This window comes from Triticum dicoccoides, chromosome 1A, assembly GCF_002162155.2.
Source record: "Triticum dicoccoides isolate Atlit2015 ecotype Zavitan chromosome 1A, WEW_v2.0, whole genome shotgun sequence".
NCBI classification, from domain to species: domain Eukaryota; kingdom Viridiplantae; phylum Streptophyta; class Magnoliopsida; order Poales; family Poaceae; genus Triticum; species Triticum dicoccoides.
The window spans coordinates 404,908,888-404,927,299 of record NC_041380.1 but is presented as its reverse complement, the minus strand read 5'-3'; the positions used below and the strand labels follow the sequence as shown (position 1 = coordinate 404,927,299).

At 42.5% G+C, this 18,412-nt stretch overlaps 1 protein-coding gene across 1 annotated transcript; it reads left to right on the top strand.

The window, feature by feature from the left end:
• The first annotated feature begins 396 nt into the window (after nucleotides 1-396).
• LOC119295158 (LOB domain-containing protein 12-like) lies at nucleotides 397-1,435 on the top strand. Its single transcript, XM_037573534.1, has 2 exons — nucleotides 397-704; nucleotides 798-1,435. Exons 1-2 carry the CDS (start codon nucleotides 549-551, stop codon nucleotides 1,209-1,211), a joined length of 570 nt encoding a protein of 189 aa, XP_037429431.1. The 5' UTR covers nucleotides 397-548; the 3' UTR covers nucleotides 1,212-1,435.
• The last annotated feature ends 16,977 nt before the right edge of the window (nucleotides 1,436-18,412 follow it).

Sequence of the window (18,412 nt, the reverse complement as noted above, 5' to 3'; positions counted from 1 at the left end):
GACATGACATTCTGACAGAATTAATTGCGTGGTTTGCGTTGTCCTGGCTAAGATTCCTTATTGGTAATTAACGGCGACTTTGATGCCCTCGTGTCCAATGGAAGCATCACCCTCTGCCACACTTCGCCTCCGTGAAAAATTATGTCTGTGCTGTCTAGATTAATTAAGCTACCCTTAGTCCCTTACCCTTTACTTTCTTCAAGTGATCCAGCTACTATGTCAGAGGCAGGGCATCTCTTGAGAAACTAGCCAACAGCGCTGTACTAATTACCCTTGTCTCTCTCGGGCGTGGAGTCTCTCTCAACAGCACACACATGCGTCGTCGTCGTCGTCGACCGATATAAATAACTGCTCGCTTCGCACACTCCGGTCGCCATCGAGCTCCTTGTTGCTGAACTCGCTTCTCTAGCTCTAAGCCTCTAGTTGCCCAAGCTGGCAGGCTCAAGTGCTCTAGCTCCTCCTAACAGAAACTACACTAGAGATCTCCGGCCGGCCGCCGGCGGCGCTGATACACTGCAGGAGTGCAGGCACATACGACGGTCGCGTTCATGGCCGGCGGGTCGCCGTGCGCGTCCTGCAAGCTGCTCCGGCGGCGGTGCACCAAGGACTGCATCTTTGCCCCCTTCTTCCCCGCCGACGACCCCCACAAGTTCGCCATCGTCCACAAGGTCTTTGGCGCCAGCAACGTCAGCAAGATGCTCCTGGTACGTGCATACTCCTACGTAGCTAGATGATATTTCATGCAATGACGCGCGGAGACACGCAGACGCTAACATATGAGATGCCATTACTTGCAGGAGCTGCCGGTGCAGCAGCGCGGGGACGCGGTGAGCAGCCTGGTGTACGAGGCGAACGCGCGGGTGCGGGACCCGGTGTACGGCTGCGTGGGGGCCATCTCCTTCCTGCAGAACCAGGTGTCGCAGCTGCAGATGCAGCTCGCCGTCGCGCAGGCCGAGATCCTGTGCATCCAGATGCAGCAGCGAGACGGCTGCCAGTCCCAGGACGACGCAGGGCGAAGCGACGGCCACAGCCTGGCGGCCATGCAGCAGATGGTCGTCGACGACACCGCGGCGGCAGAGGCTTTCCTGATGCAGAACGGCGGCGGCGGCTTCCCGCCGCAGCTGATGAGCAGCTACGGCGGCGCGCCGGCCTCCAACGTGCATCACTACGGGCAGCAGGACCACCTCAAGAGGGAGTCCCTGTGGACGTAGCTAGCTAGTCAAAGTCAACTTGTGTAGGACTTAGCTTGTCGCTAGCTATGCACGTGTAGGGGTTTAGGTTAATTGCGTTATGATGACTCTTCTCTTATTTTTACATTTTGAACTCCTCTCTCTCTCTCTCTATACCTCTCCCTGCTGGTGTTGTTGTGTTGTACTAGGTGTTTGATCCAGAATTAGTACGAGATCCATGCTTTTCTGATCATTGTCATGTTCTTATCTAAAAAGGCTCACGGCCTGTTTTATAGATAAAGCAACAATCATTACAACCCAAAGCATACAACTCTGACACCACAACACACATAGGCAGGATACAACAATGGATAAGAACAACAACGACGTCACCCCAACCCACTCCAAGCCCGTAACGATCGCTTGAAGATTCAGAGTTCTCTACCGTGACACAGGTGTCACAAAGAGACGATGATGGGCCCGACGAACTGTGGACTCCAAGACATCGCCTTCATAAAAAGAACGACACTGGAGCACTACCATTGCCCGATTCAAAAAAGATTAAGGTTTTTACCCAGAGCAAACCGAAGGACGAGAGTAGCCTCGACGATGCCTTCACAAAGAGAACGACGCCCATAGTCACCGCCGTCGTTGGGGCCAGGCAATGATTACCCTTGGCACGCACTTTTCGCCTCCAAGACCACCATTGATCGCAGAACAACGGTCAGCACGCCGCCCACACGGTCATGGCCACCGGCCCGCACCTGAGCTGCGAGCCTCACTCATAGGGATCGTTACTCCCACCACCAAGGTCACCGCCCCAGCACACAAGACCACCCCTCCAATGCCACCAGACGTCGCTGATCGACGAAGGATATATGCCCCCCCCCTTCCACCCTCAAAGCAAACCCTTGGCAAGAAGGAGGTCGAGCGGCCTGAACTGGGTAGGGGAGGGTTGTCGACAAGCTATATTTTTATGTGCTCTTTGTGGAAGGGTTATCGACTAATTCATGTGCTCTCCGTGGGATCGATACTCTTACTTTGAAAAGGCTACAACTAAATCCCTAATGCACACGATGTCTGCAAGTTAGTTGTGATCCAGAGCAAAGTGGAAACAGAAGTTTAAAATATTAAGTGATTGGTGCGAACAACAAAGTAAACTACAAAAGTAAAATAAAGTAGCGCACGACGTGTGTAATGATTATTGGAATCGGTAGAACTACAGCATTCCCAGGAGTCCATATTCCCCACTAGTATGTATCTAACATGATCGTTGCCTAAGCATAAGTCTAAGTCAAGGTTCCTACACCACTTTATATGTTTCTCTTTGTGGGCGAAGCCAAGTACAAATACTTGCACACATGCAGCAACCCCGTATCTCATACGCCACTACCATTCAACTCACTCCAGTTACCGAATGGTAATTAAGGGTCTCCCCATGGACACAACTAAAGCATATCTGTTTACCCCCTATTGCAATGATCCGGGGAGAAGGGAGATAAGTACTTTCACCACCAACCTTCGCTTCCCATCTTCACACCAACAGTAACAACCTTCCGTTTAAATGAGGCATATGTTTGATGGTCGACTTCGCCCAACATCAAGAAGATTATTAAACATAACAATATAAAGAGGATATCAAATCTTATTATCAAACGATTGTAAACATACTAGCGTTCCTCCATATCCTTGGGAACTAGGTAACCTACTCCCGCATCGAGAGTTCAAACATCGCGGGATCAATCACGATGAACATGGTGGTAGCGTCGATGTAATAAAAAAGTGAATCTACATTAGTTAATGTATTACAGAGAGATGGAGATGGGATGGTGATGATGGAGACAGATGATGATGATGTTGTATAAATTCGGTGGCGAAGTCCTTGGATCAATCCCCCTCCCAAATCCTTTCGGAGGTTAGGGTTCTTCATTCCGGGCGTGTTTCTGGGTGCGTTCTGTCTCTCCCCCTTGATTCGTTTGTACTAGAGTAGAGTAGTAGAGCAGTTGACCAGGTGGAGGCGGCGGCAGGTGGTATGACTGCTTGTACGAGCGCATGTGCTCGTACCACACGCCGTCTTGCGCTCTGGAGTCCTGTGCATGAGTTGTTTCTTCCCCCATTTCTTCAACCTTTTTATGGTAGTGTTTTATCACATTAATTAGCGAGTTTCATTACCATAAATCGGCCTCCAAACAATTCTCGTGGATAATATCCTGGTGAAAACATAGAAAAAGGGTGCACGAATGCAATAAAATCCAAAGAATCCTATGAACGAAATAAAAAAGGGGTAAATCGTCATAAACTGGACTCATCAACTCCCCTAAGCTTATAGTTTCATGAAATCCAAAGAAATCTGCAAAAAAAAAAAAACTTCCCTAAGCTTAGAGTTTGCTCGTCCTCGATCAAATGCTGCAACTTGTAAGAAAGAGGTCAAACGTATATCTATAATTTCTTATTGTTTCATGAAATTATATTATCAATCTTGGATACTTTATATGACTTTTTGTTCTATTTTATATCATTTTTTGGGACTAACCAATTAATCCAGTGCCTAGTGACAGTTGATGTTTTCTGTTTGTTTTTGGTTTTCCAGAAAATCAGTACCAAACAGAGTCCAAACGCTATGAAACATTTTGACAAATTTTTATGGACAAGAGAGACCCTAAAAGCACCGGGAGGAGACCAGAAGACAATCGAGAAGACGGCAAGGCAACAGGGTGTGCCCTAGGGGGCGTCTTGTTACCTTGTGGGCCCCACGAGGCTCCGTATGACCTAATTCCACTTCTATAAATTATCAAATATTGGGAAACCGGCAGTGGGCCACCTGAAACCCTTTTTCCACTGCCATAGGATTCCGTTCTTCCGTGATCCCATCTGGAGGCCTTTTCCGATACTCTGCCGGAGGGGAAATCGATCATGGCGGGCTTCTACATCATCCTTACTGTCTTTCGATGATGCGTGAGTAGTTCACACAGATCTACGGGTCCATAGCTAGTAGCTAGATGGCTTCCTCTCTCTCTCTCTCTCTCTCTCTCTCTCTCTCTCTCTTTGATCTTCAATACCATGTTCTCCTCGATCTTCTTGGAGTTATATCCGATGTAATCTTCTTTTGCGGTGTGTTTGTTGGGATACGATGAATTGTGTGTTTATGGTCAGATTATTCATTGAAAGTAATTGAGTCTTTTCTGAACTTTATTATGGATGATTATTATAGTTTTGTATTTCTCTTTGATCTATCTGTTTGGTTTGGCCAACAAGATTGATTTATTTTCAGTGGGAGAGGTACTTTGTGATGGGTTCAATCTTGCGGTGCTCTATATCCCAGTTATAGAAGGGGACAAGGCACGTATTTGTATTGTTGCCATTAAGGATAAAACAATAGGGTCTATTCATATTGATTGGGTTTACTTTGTCTACATCATGTTATCTTGCTTAAGGCGTTACTCCGTTTTTTTATGAACTTAATACCATAAATGGATGATGGATAGCGGTCGATTGGTGGAGTAATAATAGTATATGCGGGTAGGAGTCGGTCTACTTGTATCAGACGTGATGCCTATATACATGATCATTGTCGTGAATACGTCATAACTATGCGCTTTTCTATCAATTGCTGAACAGTAATTTGTTCATCCACCATATACTATGTGTTCGAGAGAGAAGTCTTTAGTGAAAACTATGCCCCCCGGGTCTACCTTTATCATATTATAAAATCCAAAATACCTTTGCTGCAATTTTATTACTTTTATTTTACTTGCAATGTATCCATCTACCTATACAAGATTTGATCCTTGCAAGTAACGAGTTCAAGGGGATTGACAACCCTCTTACCCGTGTTGGGTGCAAATATTTGCTTTTGTGTGTGCAGGTTCTATTCACGAGGCTTTGCATGATTCTCCTATTGGTTCAATAAACCTTGGTTCTCACTGAGGGAAATACTTATCTCTACTATACTGCATCTCCCCTCCTCTTCGGGAGAAATCCCAACGCAGCTCACAAGTAGCAACACGCTGCAAAAACTGCCATGCGGATGTGCTGATATTCCAGGCCGTCCGACCCCCATTTATTCCGGCGTCCATTTACCTTAATCTCTTCAACCCTTCTATCTCACCCCACAACACTATTGGGGAACATAGTATTTCAAAATTTTCCTACGATCACACAAGACCTATCTAGGAGATGCATAGCAACGATAGGGGAGAGTGTGTCTACTTACCCTTATAGACCGAAAGCGGAAGTGTTTAGTAATGCGGTTGATGTAGTCGAACGTCTTCGCGATGCAACCGATCAAGTACCGAACGCACGACACCTTCGTAATCTGCACACGTTCAGCTCGGTGACGTCCCTTTAACTCTTGATCCAGTTGAGGCCGAGGGAGAGTTCCGTCAGCATGACGGCTGGTGACGGTGATGATGAAGTTGCCGGCGCAGGGCTTCGCCTAAGCACTACAAATATATGATCGAGGTATGTAACTGTGGAGGGGCGCACCGCACACGGCTAAGACATCTTGGAGTGCTTTTGGGTGCCCCCTGCCCACGTATATAAAGGAGGGGGGAGAGGAAGCCGGCCTAGGAGGGGCGCGCCTATATGGGGAGTCCAATTGGATTCCCAATCCTAGTTGGAGTCCCCTTCCTTTTCCAATAGGGGAGAGAGGGAAGGAGTAGGAGAGGAAGAAGGAAAGAGAGGGGGGCGCCGCCACCTCCCTAGTCCAATTCGGACTTGCCATGGGGGGCGCGCGGCCACCCCTTGAGGCCCTTCTCTCCTTTCCCGTATGGCCCATTAAGGCCCACTACTTCCCCTGGCGAATTCCCGTAACTCTCCAGTACTCCGAAAAATACAGGAATCATTCAGAACCTTTCCGATGTCCGAATATAGCCTTCCAATATATAGATCTTTACGTCTCGACCATTTCGAGACTCCTCATTATGTCCGTGATCTCATCCGGGACTCCGAACAACCTTAGGTACATCAAATCACATAACTCATAATACAAATCGTCATCGAACGTTAAGCGTGCCGACCCTACGGGTTCGAGAACTATGTAGACATGACCGAGACAAATCTCTGGTCAATAACCAATAGCGGAACCTGGATGGTCATATTGACTCCTACATATTCTACGAAGATCTTTATCGGTCAAACCGCATAACAACATACGTTGTTTCCTTTGTCATCGGTATGTTACTTGCCCGAGATTGGATCGTCGTTATCCTCATACCTAGTTCAATCTCGTTACCGGCAAGTCTCTTTACTCGTTCTGTAATGCATCATCCCGTAACTAACTCTTTAGTCACTTTGCTTGCAAAGCTTATAGTGATGAGCATTACCGAGAGGGCCTAGAGATACCTCTCCAACAATCGGAGTGACAAACCCTAATCTCGATCTATGCCAACTCAACAAACACCATCGGAGACACCTGTAGAGCATCTTTATAATCACCCAGTTACGTTGTGACGTTTGATAGCACACTAAGTGTTCCTCCGGTGTTCGGGAGTTTCATAATCTCATAGTCATAGGAACATGTATAAGTCGTGAAGAAAGCAATAACAACAAACTAAACGATCATAGTGCTAAGCTAATGGATGGGTTTTGTACATCACATCATTCTCTAATGATGTGATCCCGTTCATCAAATGACAATACGTGTCTATGGCTAGGAAACTTAACCATCTTTGATTAACGAGCTAGTCAAGTAGAGGCATACTAGGGACACTTTGTTTGTCTATGTATTCACACATGTATCAAGTTTCCGGTTAATACAATTCTAGCATGAATAATAAACATTTATCATGATATAAGGAAATATAAACAACAACTTTATTATTGCCTCTAGGGCATATTTCCTTCAGTCTCCCACTTGCACTAGAGTCAATAATCTAGTTCACATTGTCATGTGGTTTAACACCAATAGTTCAAATCTTTATGTGATTAGTTCACATCTCCATGTGACTAATACCCAAAGGGTTTACTAGAGTCAATAATCCAGTTCACATCGCTATGTGGTTAACACCAAAAGAGTGATCATGTTTTGCTTGTGAGAGAAATTTAGTCAACGGGTTTGCCACATTCAAGCCGTATGTATTTTGCAAATTTTTCTATGTCTACAATGCTCTGCACGGAGCTACTCTAGCTAATTGCTCCCACTTTCAAAATGTATCTAGATTGAGACTCAGAGTCATCCAAATCAGTGTCAAAACATGCATCGACATAACTCTTTACGACGAACTTTTTGTCACCTCCATAACCGAGAAACATATCCTTATTCCACTAAGGATAATTTTGACCGATGTCCAGTGATCCACTCCTGGATCACTATTGTACCCTCTTGCCAAACTCTTGGTGAGGTACACAATAGGTCTGGTACACATCATAACATACTTTATAGAACCTATGACTGAGGCATAGGGAATGACTTTTTATTCTCTTTCTATTTTCTGCCGTGGACGGGTTTTGAGTCTTCACTCAACTTCACACCTTGCAACACAGGAAAAACTCCTTTTTTGACTATTCCATTTTGAACTACTTCAAAATCTTGTCAAGATATGTACTCATTGAAAATATATCAAGCGTCTTGATCTATCTCTATAGATCTTGATGCTCAATATGTAAGTAGCTTCACCGAGGTCTTTCTTTGAAAACTCCTTTCAATCACTCATTTATGCTTTCCAGAAAATTCTACATCATTTCCGATCAACAATATGTCATTCACATATACTTATTAGAAAGGCTGTAGTGCTCCCACTCACTTTCTTGTAAATACAGGCTTCACCGCAAGTCTGTATAAAACCATATGCTTTCATCACTTTATCAAAGCATATATTCCAACTCCGAGATGGTTGCACCAGTCCATAGATGGATCGCTGGAGCTTACACACTTTGTTAGCACCTTTCGGATTGTCAAAACCTTCTTGTTGCATCATATACAACTCTTCTTTAAGAAATTCATTAAGGAATGCAGTTTTGACGTCCATTTGCCAGATTTCATAAAATGTGGCAATTGCTAACATGATTCGGATAGACTTAAGCATCACTACGAGTGATTAAATCTCATCGTAGTCAACATCTTGAACTTTTCGAAAACCTTTTGTGATAATTTGAGCTTTGTATATAGTAATACTACTATTAGCGTATGTCTTCCTCTTGAAGATCCATTTATTCTCAATGGCGATCATTGGGTAAGTCAACCAAAGTCCACACTTTATTCTCATACATGGATCCCATCTTAGATTTCATGGCCTCAAGCCATTTTGCGGAATCTGGGCTCGTCATCGCTTCCTCATAGTTCGTAGGTTCGTCATGGTCAAGTAACATGACCTCCAGAATAGGATTATTGTACCACTCTGGTGTGGATCTTACTCTGGTTGACCTACGAGGTTCGGTACTAACTTGATCTGAAGTTTCATGATCATCATCATTAAATTCCTCACTAATTGGTGTTGGCATCACTAGAACTTATTTCTGTGATGAGTTACTTTCCAATTCAAGAGAAGGTACAATTACTTCATCAAGTTCTACTTTCCTCCCACTCACTTCTATTGAGAGAAACTCCTTCTTTAGAAAGGATCCACTCTTAGAAACAAAGATCTTGCCTTTGGATCTTTGATAGAAGGTGTACCCAACAGTTTCTTTTGGGTATCCTATGAAGACATGATAACCCACAAGTATAGGGGATCGCAACAGATTTCGAGGGTAGAGTATTCAACCCAAATTTATTGATTCGACACAAGGGGAGCCAAAGAATATTCTCAAGTATTAGCGGCTGAGTTGTCAATTTAACCACACCTGAAAACTTAGTATCTGCATCAAAGTGTTTAGTAGCAAAGTAATATGATAGTGATGGTAACGGTAACGGTAACAAAAGAGTAACGAAAGCAAAGTAATGCTTTTGGTATTTTGTAGTGATTGTAACAATAGCAACGAGAAAGTAAATAAGCGTAAACCAGTATATGGAAAGCTCGTAGGCATTCCATCAATGATGGATAATTATGCCGGATGTGGTTCATCATGTAACAGTCATAACATAGGGTGACATAGAACTAGCTCCAATTCGTCATTGTAATGTAGGCATGTATCCCGAATATAGTCATACGTGCTTATGGAAAAGAACTTGCATGACATCTTTTGTCTTACCCTCCCGTGGAAGCAGGGTCCTAATGGAAACTAAGGGATATTAAGGCCTTCTTTTAATAGAGAACCGGAACAAAGCATTAGCACATAGTGAATACATGAACTCCTCAAACTACGGTCATCACCGGTAAGTATCCCGATTATTGTCACTTCGGGGTTAACGGAACATAACACATAATAGGTGACTATAGACTTGCAAGATAGGATCTAGAACTCTCATATATTGATGAAAACATAATAGGTTCAGATCTGAAATCATGGCACTCGGGCCCTAGTGACAAGCATTAAGCATAGCAAAGTCATAGCAACATCAATCTCAGAACATAGTGGATACTAGGGATCAAACCCTAACAAAACTAACTCGATTACATGATAAATCTCATCCAACCCATCACCGTCCAGCAAGCCTATAATGGAATTACTCACGCACCATGGTGAGCATCATGAAATTGGTGATGGAGGATGGTTGATGATGACGACGGCGACGAATCCTCCTCTCCGGAGCCCCGAACAGACTTCAGATCAGCCCCCCGAGAGGTTTTAGGGCTTGGCGGCGGCTCCGTATCGTAAAACGCGATGATTTCTTCTCTCATATTTTTTCTCCCCGAAAGCAGTTATATAGAGTTGGAGTTGGAGTCGGGAGGTCTCCAGGGGGCCCACGAGGTAGGGGGCGCGCCCCCCACCCTCGTGGCAAGGGTGTGGGCCCCCTGGTCTTCATCTTTGGTGAGGATTTTTTATTATTTATTGTAAGATATTCCGTGGAGTTTCAGGTCATTCCGAGAACTTTTGTTTTCTGCACATAAAATAACATCATGGCAATTCTGCTGAAAACAGCATCAGTCCGGGTTAGTTCCATTCAAATCATACAAATTAGAGTCCAAAACAAGGGCAAAAGTGTTTGGAAAAGTAGATACGACGGAGACGTATCAAGTCCCCCAAGCTTAAACCCTTGCTTGTCCTCAAGCAATTCAGTTGACAAACTGAAAGAAATAAAGAAAAACTTTTACAAACTCTGTTTGCTCTTGTTGTTGTAAATATGTCAAGTAAGCATTCAAGTTTTCAGCAAAGATTATAACTAACCACATTCGCAATAACGCATAGGTCGCAAGTTTACTCATATCAATAGCATAATCAACTAGCGAGCCATAATAATAAAAGTCAGATGACAACACTTTCTCGAAACAATCATAATATGATATAACAAGATGGTATCTCGCTAGCCCTTTCTGAGACCGCAAAACATAAATGCAGAGCACCTTTAAAGATCAAGGACTGACTAGACATTATAATTCATGGTAAAAGAGATCCAATCATAGTCACACCCAATATAAATTAACAGTAATGAATGCAAATGACAGTTGCGCTCTCGAGCTAGTGCTTTTTAATAAGAGGATGATGACTCAACATAAAAGTAAATGGATAGGCCCCTCGCAGAGGGAAGCACGGATTTGTAGAGGTGCCAGAGCTCGGTTTAGAAGTAGAGGTGAATAATATTTTGAGCGGTATACTTTCATTGTCAACATAACAACCAAGAGATGGTGATATCTTCCATGCTACACACATTATATGCGGTTCCCAAACAGAATGGTAAAGTTTATACTCCCCCTCCACCAACAAACATCAATCCATGGCTTGCTAGAAACAACGAGTGCCTCCAACATACATCAGGTCCCAGGGGGAGTTTTGTTTTGCAATTATTTTGATTTAGTTTGCATAAAGCATGGGACTGGGCATCCCGGTGACCAGCCATTTATCTCGTGAGTGAGGAGCGGAGTCCACTCCTCTTGAGAATAACCCGCCTAACATGGAAGATACACACAACCCTAGTTGATACATGAGCTATTCGAGCATACAAAACAGGATATTTATTTGAAAGTTTAGAGTTTGGCACATACAAATTTACTTGGAACGGCAGGTAGATACCGCATATAGGAAGGTATAGTGGACTCATCTGGAATAACTTTGGGGTTTAAGGGATTGGATGCACAAGCAGTATTCCCGCTTAGTACAGGTGAAAGCTAGCAAAAGACTGGGAAGTGACCAACTAGAGAGCGACAACAGCCATGTACATGCATTAAAATTAATAAACATTGGATGCAAGCATAAGTAGGATATAATCCACCATGAACATAAATATCGTGAAGGCTATGTTGATTTGTTTCAACTACATGCGCGAACATGTGCCAAGTCAAGTCACTTAAATCATCCAGAGGAGGATACCACCCTATCATACCACATCATAACCATTTTAATAGCATGTTGGCACGTAAGGTAAACCATTATAACTCATAGCTAATCAAGCATGGCAGAAGCAACTATGATCTCTAATTGTCATTGCAAACATGTTTATTCATAACAAGCTGAATCAAGAACGATGAACTCATCATATTTACAAAAATAAAAGAAGTCAAGTTCATACCAGCTTTTCTCATCTCAGTCAGTCCATTATATATCATCATAATTTCCTTTCACTTGCACGACCAAACGACGTGGATAATAATAAGAGTGCACGTGCATTGGACTAAGCTGGAATCTGCGAGCATTCAATAAACAGGAGAAGACAAAGCAATATGGGCTCTTGGTTAAATGAACAATAAAGCATATAGGAGCCACTTCAACAATTTAATCATGGTCTTCTCCTATCGACCCCCAAAGAAAAGAAAAGAAATAAAACTATTTACATGGAAAAGCTCCCAACAAGCAAAAGAAGAACAGGAAATATTTTTGGGTTTTCTTTTTAATTATTACTACAGCATGGAAAGTAAATTAATTAAAAGCTACAACTAATTTTTTTCATTTTTAAGGTTTATTAAACACACAAGAAGAAAGCATAAAAAGAAAAATAAACTAGCATGGATGATATAATGAAAAAGTATGAACACCGACATCTAGCAATGAGTGTGTGTGAACATAAGTGTAATGTCTGTGAGAAATACGTACTCCCCCAAGTTTAGGCTTTTGGCCTAAGTTGGTCTATGTCCACGGCTGGCCTAGCTGATATCCATAATAATAGTTGGGGTCGTACTGCGATGGGGAAGAAGAAGGCTCCGATTACCACTGGCTGGCAATCACTTCTGGATCCCACTGATAGTTAGACTGTCGTGAAGGATCAAATTGTGGTTCTGATTCTGGCTCCTCGGCTGGTGCAGGGTTCCGGTAGGCGTGGATAGCCGTCAACGGAACAAGGTACTTGCCTACAGTCAAATCAAATAAAGAAAGAGTAGGCAAGGTAATAGTCTCAGGATGATGTTTATTAAAAAACAATTGATATTTAAGCTCTCCGGCCCTATTCTTAATAATAAAATCATGTGCCACCATACTTTTATAATCTAGATAAACACGAGGCAGCACTTTCTCTTCCTTCTCAGCATGCCTAATAGGTATGTTAAAATGTGCAGCTAGGCGTGTAGCATAGATGCCTCCAAAGATGGGGCCCTTTGTATGGTTCAGGCTTAACCGTTTAGCAATAATACTGCCCATACTAAAAGTGTTATCACTGTATAAACCGTGGAGCAGAATAATTATATCAGGGATACTAAGGTTTCCACAGTTTTCGTGTCCAATTAAGCAACGACTAGCAAATAATGCAAAGTAACGTAAAATAGGAAAATGTATGCGAGTGATTCGTGCATCAGAAACCTTCCTAGTTTCTCCTACAGTGATAGTATCAATAAACCCCTCCACATCATCATGATGTGGTTCTTCTGTCTTGCCCCCAAAATGGACTAAACAAATCCGACAGAAATCATAAAGTGACATCTCCTTATGCTCATCATATAAATGAAATTCCACCGTAGGTGGTGAGTTCCTAGAATGAAAATGAAATTTTTGCACAAAGGTATTTATGAGTAAGAGATACTGATCGCATTGGTCATGGAGGAAAGCGGTGAGGCCTGCATTATGAGCCAATTCATGAAAATCTTCATAAATCCCGGCTGCTCTCAAGAAATCCTCGGAAGGCCATTCACACGCCCGAACCTCCGCAGTGCGCGACAAATTATACTTAGGTTTCGGTGCCTTTTCCTTCGAGCTTTGGCTCGATGAGCCCCTCAATAATCTCTTCATCATTTTCTGAAAAATTCTGAAATTTTTAGTAACTTCAAAATAAAAATAAACCAAACTCAATAATATTGATAGCAACTACTCCTACAAGTGCCTAGGGCCTATATCATGCATCAAAACTACTTTTGACCAAATAAATTTGACATGCAAGCTCAAGAACAGGGTCACCTAAGCAACACAAATTTGCAATGAATAAAGCACTAGAACAAAAACTAATTTGACCAATGGAGGAGTCACATACAAGGAACAATTTCCCCAAGCAGTTTTGTGAGAGGTGCTTTGAGCAAGGAGATCGAAAATGGCAGCAAAACGAGCTTGGACTTGGGTTTGAGCTGGTTTTTCGTGTTTGGGGGAGAAAGAAGGAGTGTGTGGGTGAAAGAATAAGTGGAGGAGGGCCACCATGGGCCCACGAGGCAGCAGGCGCGCCCTAGGGGGGTGGGCGCGCCCTCCACCCTCGTGGCAAGGTGGTTGGCCCCCCTGGTGTGTTCTTTGTTCCATAAATCCTCAAATATTCTAGAAAAAATCATATTTAATTTTCAGGGCATTTGGAGAACTTTTATTTTCGGGGTATTTTTATATTGCACGGATAATCAGATAACATACAGAAAATTATTTATTTTTACTTTATTTCAATTAAATAACAGAAAGTATAGAGAGAGTACGGAAGGTTGTGCTTCTAGTTTCATCCATCTCATGCTCGTCAAAAGGAATTCACTAACAAGGTTGATCAAGTCTTGTTGACAAACTCATTCCGATTAACATGAAACCGAAGAAATTTTGAATAACACTAGGTTACCTCAACGGGGATATGCACATCCCCAATAATGAGTATATCATATTTTTTTCTTGACAGTAGGAAGAGGAAATTCAAAACCATCAAATATAATCGATGGAATTTTTCCAATAGAGTTGATACTATGAACTTGAGGTTGTTTTCTCGGAAAGTGTACTATATGCTCATTACCATTAACATGAAAAGTGACATTGCCTTTAGTGCAATCAATAACAGCCCCCGCAGTATTCAAAAAGTGTCTTCCAAGAATAATAGACATACTATCGTCCTCGGGAATATCAAGAATAACAAAGTCCGTTAAAATAGTAACGTTTGCAACCACAACAGGCACATCCTCACAAATACCGACAGGTATAGCAGTTGATTTATCAGCCATTTGCAAAGATATTTCAGTAGGTGCCAACTTATTCAAATCAAGTCTACGATATAAAGAGAGAGGCGTAACAATAACACCGGCTCCAAGATCACATAAAGCAGTTTTAACATAGTTTATTTTAATGGAGCATGGTTTAGTAGGTACTCTTGGATCTCCAAGTTTCTTAGGTATTCCACCCTTAAAAGTATAATTAGCAAGCATGGTGAAAATTTTAGCTTCTGGTATTTTTCTTTTATTTGTAATAATATCTTTTATGTACTTAGCATAAGGATTAGTTTTGAGCATATCAGTTAATCGCATACGCAAAAAGATAGGTCTAATCATTTAGTAAAGCGCTCAAAATTCTTATTATCCTTTTTCTTGGATGATTTGGAAGGAAAAGGTATGGGTTTCTGAACCCAAGGCTCTATTTCTTTACCATGTTTCCTAGCAACAAAGTCTTTCTTATCATAACATTGATCCTTTGATTGTGGGTTATCAAGATCAACTACAGGTTCAATTTCTACATCATTATCATTATTAGGTTGAGCATCATTATAAACATCTATCCCTAATAATAAAGCACGGATTGACTCCGTGGGTTCACCGTCACAATACGCTTTTTTCCGTGAATTTACGCTTTCATTTTTTCGGGTTCACCGTCACAGTAAATTTAAAGAAAAATTCTTGCATCTTTTGGTACTCAGCCCTCGGTCCATCATTAAGTCGCAGGGAATTTTTCTTTCAAAAAGATTTAATAACCCATGGGATTCGAACTGTGACTTCCTGGGTTCATAATAGTTGTGCCAACCAGCTCGACTGGGTTGCTTTGTGTGTTTGGTTAGGACACGTGGTTCTTTTGAACTAAAAGCGGACGTGCGGTATATACGGTGCAGTTTCTCCAAGTGCAAGCAGGGTTGGATACTTCATATCGGGCTATCGGCCCAACTAATCAACCACCTGACTCAGACCTAACAAAGCAGCCGCATCGTCCAGCCTCAAAATATTAAATATTCCCACCTTGCTCCTTTATATTTATTCCTTACAATTTAAATATCTCTTTAAAGTTCGTAGATATCAAGGAAGCATCTCGAAAATAAACCAGCATAACGAGGGATGAGGAATAAGAAAATCTTTGCCGCAGCCATGTGATCGAAGGATTCGGATTTTTTTGGACAAAAAGGGAGACTAACTAAAACACGAGGGAAGAAGAAGAGACAAAGGAAGAGACATGGATGGATGCCTTCGTACTGTGGGGTTCTGTTAGGTTCCACACGCGAATTAACCCAGTACAGATGATTCGAGTTCAGATACATGAATTTGGGGAAGGAGGGAGGAGGAAGAACAGCAGGTAGGAGAAGATAGGGTAAGGAGAGAGCCACCGTTGTCTTTGCCTGATCCAAGCCCGGATGCCTCTTCGCTGCTTCTTACGTGGATACTTGTAGTCAGGCCTCCCTTCATGTGGCACTCAACCAGGTCCGGCCCATGGGCTGCTGTTGCCGTAATTGGGTCGCTGACAGGTTCCAACGGAGGCTTCAACTCAAGCATAGTGCGTGAGCGGGAACGAGGGCGCAGTATACGAGCGGGTGGCTCATGCAGGGAGTCAACCAGTACGTGAACTCAACCCACCGATCTCCGCAATCTCGATCTCGGCACGCTACGACGACGGCCGTAGGCTAGCAAGAAGCTTTTCTCGGGAAGGGATGGTACACAATCACCATCAAATGTAGCCTCTGTATCACTACTGACCGGGCGCTGGTGACCTGATTAGCAGCTTCACCTCTTTTAGAGCATGAGTCCGTGCATATATATGATAGTTTGCAAGAATAGGGTAGCTGATTACTTGCCTGCATATATGTATGCATGGGCGGTCTGAAGTAATATTTCTTCCCTTTTACCCTTTGTATGGAGAAACTGGCGGAGTATCATTCCGTGTAAGTCGTTATTTTTGGTCGAATAAGAGAGAAAATTAATTGATGGTATTTCAAAATTCATGAAATTCAGAAATTGTCGTATTAATAGAAAATTCAAAAAGCTAAGCAGTAGGTATGTACACCTAGGAGTATAGGTATGCACACATCTATATGTGTTTCAGATAGAAAGTAGTATCTATAATCTATAAATCACAATTTAATGACTTGGAATATCTACAAATACCCTCATCATAATAATAAAAAGGGTAGAAACCCAGTTCATCTATCCCCACAAATGTTAATGAAAATAAATAAATATTATAGATAGCAGACAACGCAAGGTGCAGAAACATTCTATATGAATAAATTAGGATCTTTAAACAATTTCAGTTAGTAGCCCAAGCTAACTGTGTTGTGCATACTGTACTATAGAAAAAGCTTCACTTATACCTTACTCAACTAAATAGTTGGTATGCCAGTAAAAGTTTCGCCCATACTCATGCTAATCTTCCAAGCTATCCATGTACTAATATAATTTCAGAAAGTCTGATTCATGTGTCGTTGTTGTTGTTCCATGGCAACACATGTTTGCGGATCTTGTCAAAGACGAAATATAATTTATGAATTGCGAATATGTTTTGCACATTCAACTCGCTCTAACAAAACTTAAATATGCAATATTTTTATCTCCCGTTACAACGCACGGGCACATGTGCTATCTATCCCTAATAATAAAGCACGGATTGACTCCGTGAATTCACCGTCACATTACGCTTTCTTTCTGTAAATTTACGTTTTTAGTTTGAATTAAAAACATATAAATGAGGTGGTACTAAAGCATTGATTCCTCTGGATTATTAGTCCATCATGATTTTCGTACGTCGCACATACCAAATTCCGTACGCAAGCTGGCCTCTCACGTACGGTGCCACAAGGCCGTCTCAATCAATGCACTACTGGGCCATCTCTTATGGGCCAAAAGCCATGTTACAGAATTTATTTTCTATGGGCAAGTGGCCTTCATAGAATTCATGGAGAAGGACTTTTTTCTTTAGCAGTACTATAAATTAGAGAGGATGCATGGATCCTTTTTTTAGTACCACCTTGCTTTCTTTTACCAATTTTCACCAATTCATAAACGCTGGCAAGTTGCATGGAATATCAATAAGCAGCCTACACAAACAGAGGGATACAGACGACAATCCATTAACAGAGGGTTTAAATAAATAGAAGGTCTCTACAAGAGAGAAATGCATGGACTACGAGCTTAGACTGCACGCTGAGACGTGCATGGCGTTCGCCCAGGATTGCGGGCTCTCCATGATGGAATAGTTAAACTGAATTCATAAACACTTTGTGAGAAAAGTAATCATTATTTTTTTATCACTTGCAACGCGTACAACAATTTTTTTGCTTATTTTCTTGTGTTCTTACTCTCGCTCAAAAAAAGAACATACATGCTCTGGCGAGAGTCGAATTGCATGTACATCTCTAATATATACCCCCACCCCCACTCCATGTTTTTTTAACCAATGCCTCTCTCTCCCATGAGTAAACGCTGTCATTGGCTCCAGTTCCCGATGTCCCCCATGCCACTGTGTATCAGTGTAAATACTTTCTTTTCTCCTGTTGCAAATACTCGTGCATTCTCGGTGTGCAGCCCAGCGGCTAACTCTATCTGCTCAGATTTCATGTAAATGCCATCATCAGTCGTAGTTCCAGACAGTCGTTGGACATCCCCACGCTGCTCTGTATTGGCGTAAATACTTCTTTTTCTCCTCTAGCGAATACCAGTGCCTTCTCAGTATACAGCCCGGTGGCTAACTCTACCTGCTCGGGTTTCTAGCGTGGTGTCGCCCTGGACATCGACACGGCCTTCCCCTGCCGGACTTCCTCGACTCTCTCCACATTGTTTAGACCATGCTTATTGGGCTAGGGAGTGCTTTTTTTTACGTTTTCCTCTTTTTGTTTGCAACCGGCCGTGCTGTCTAAATTA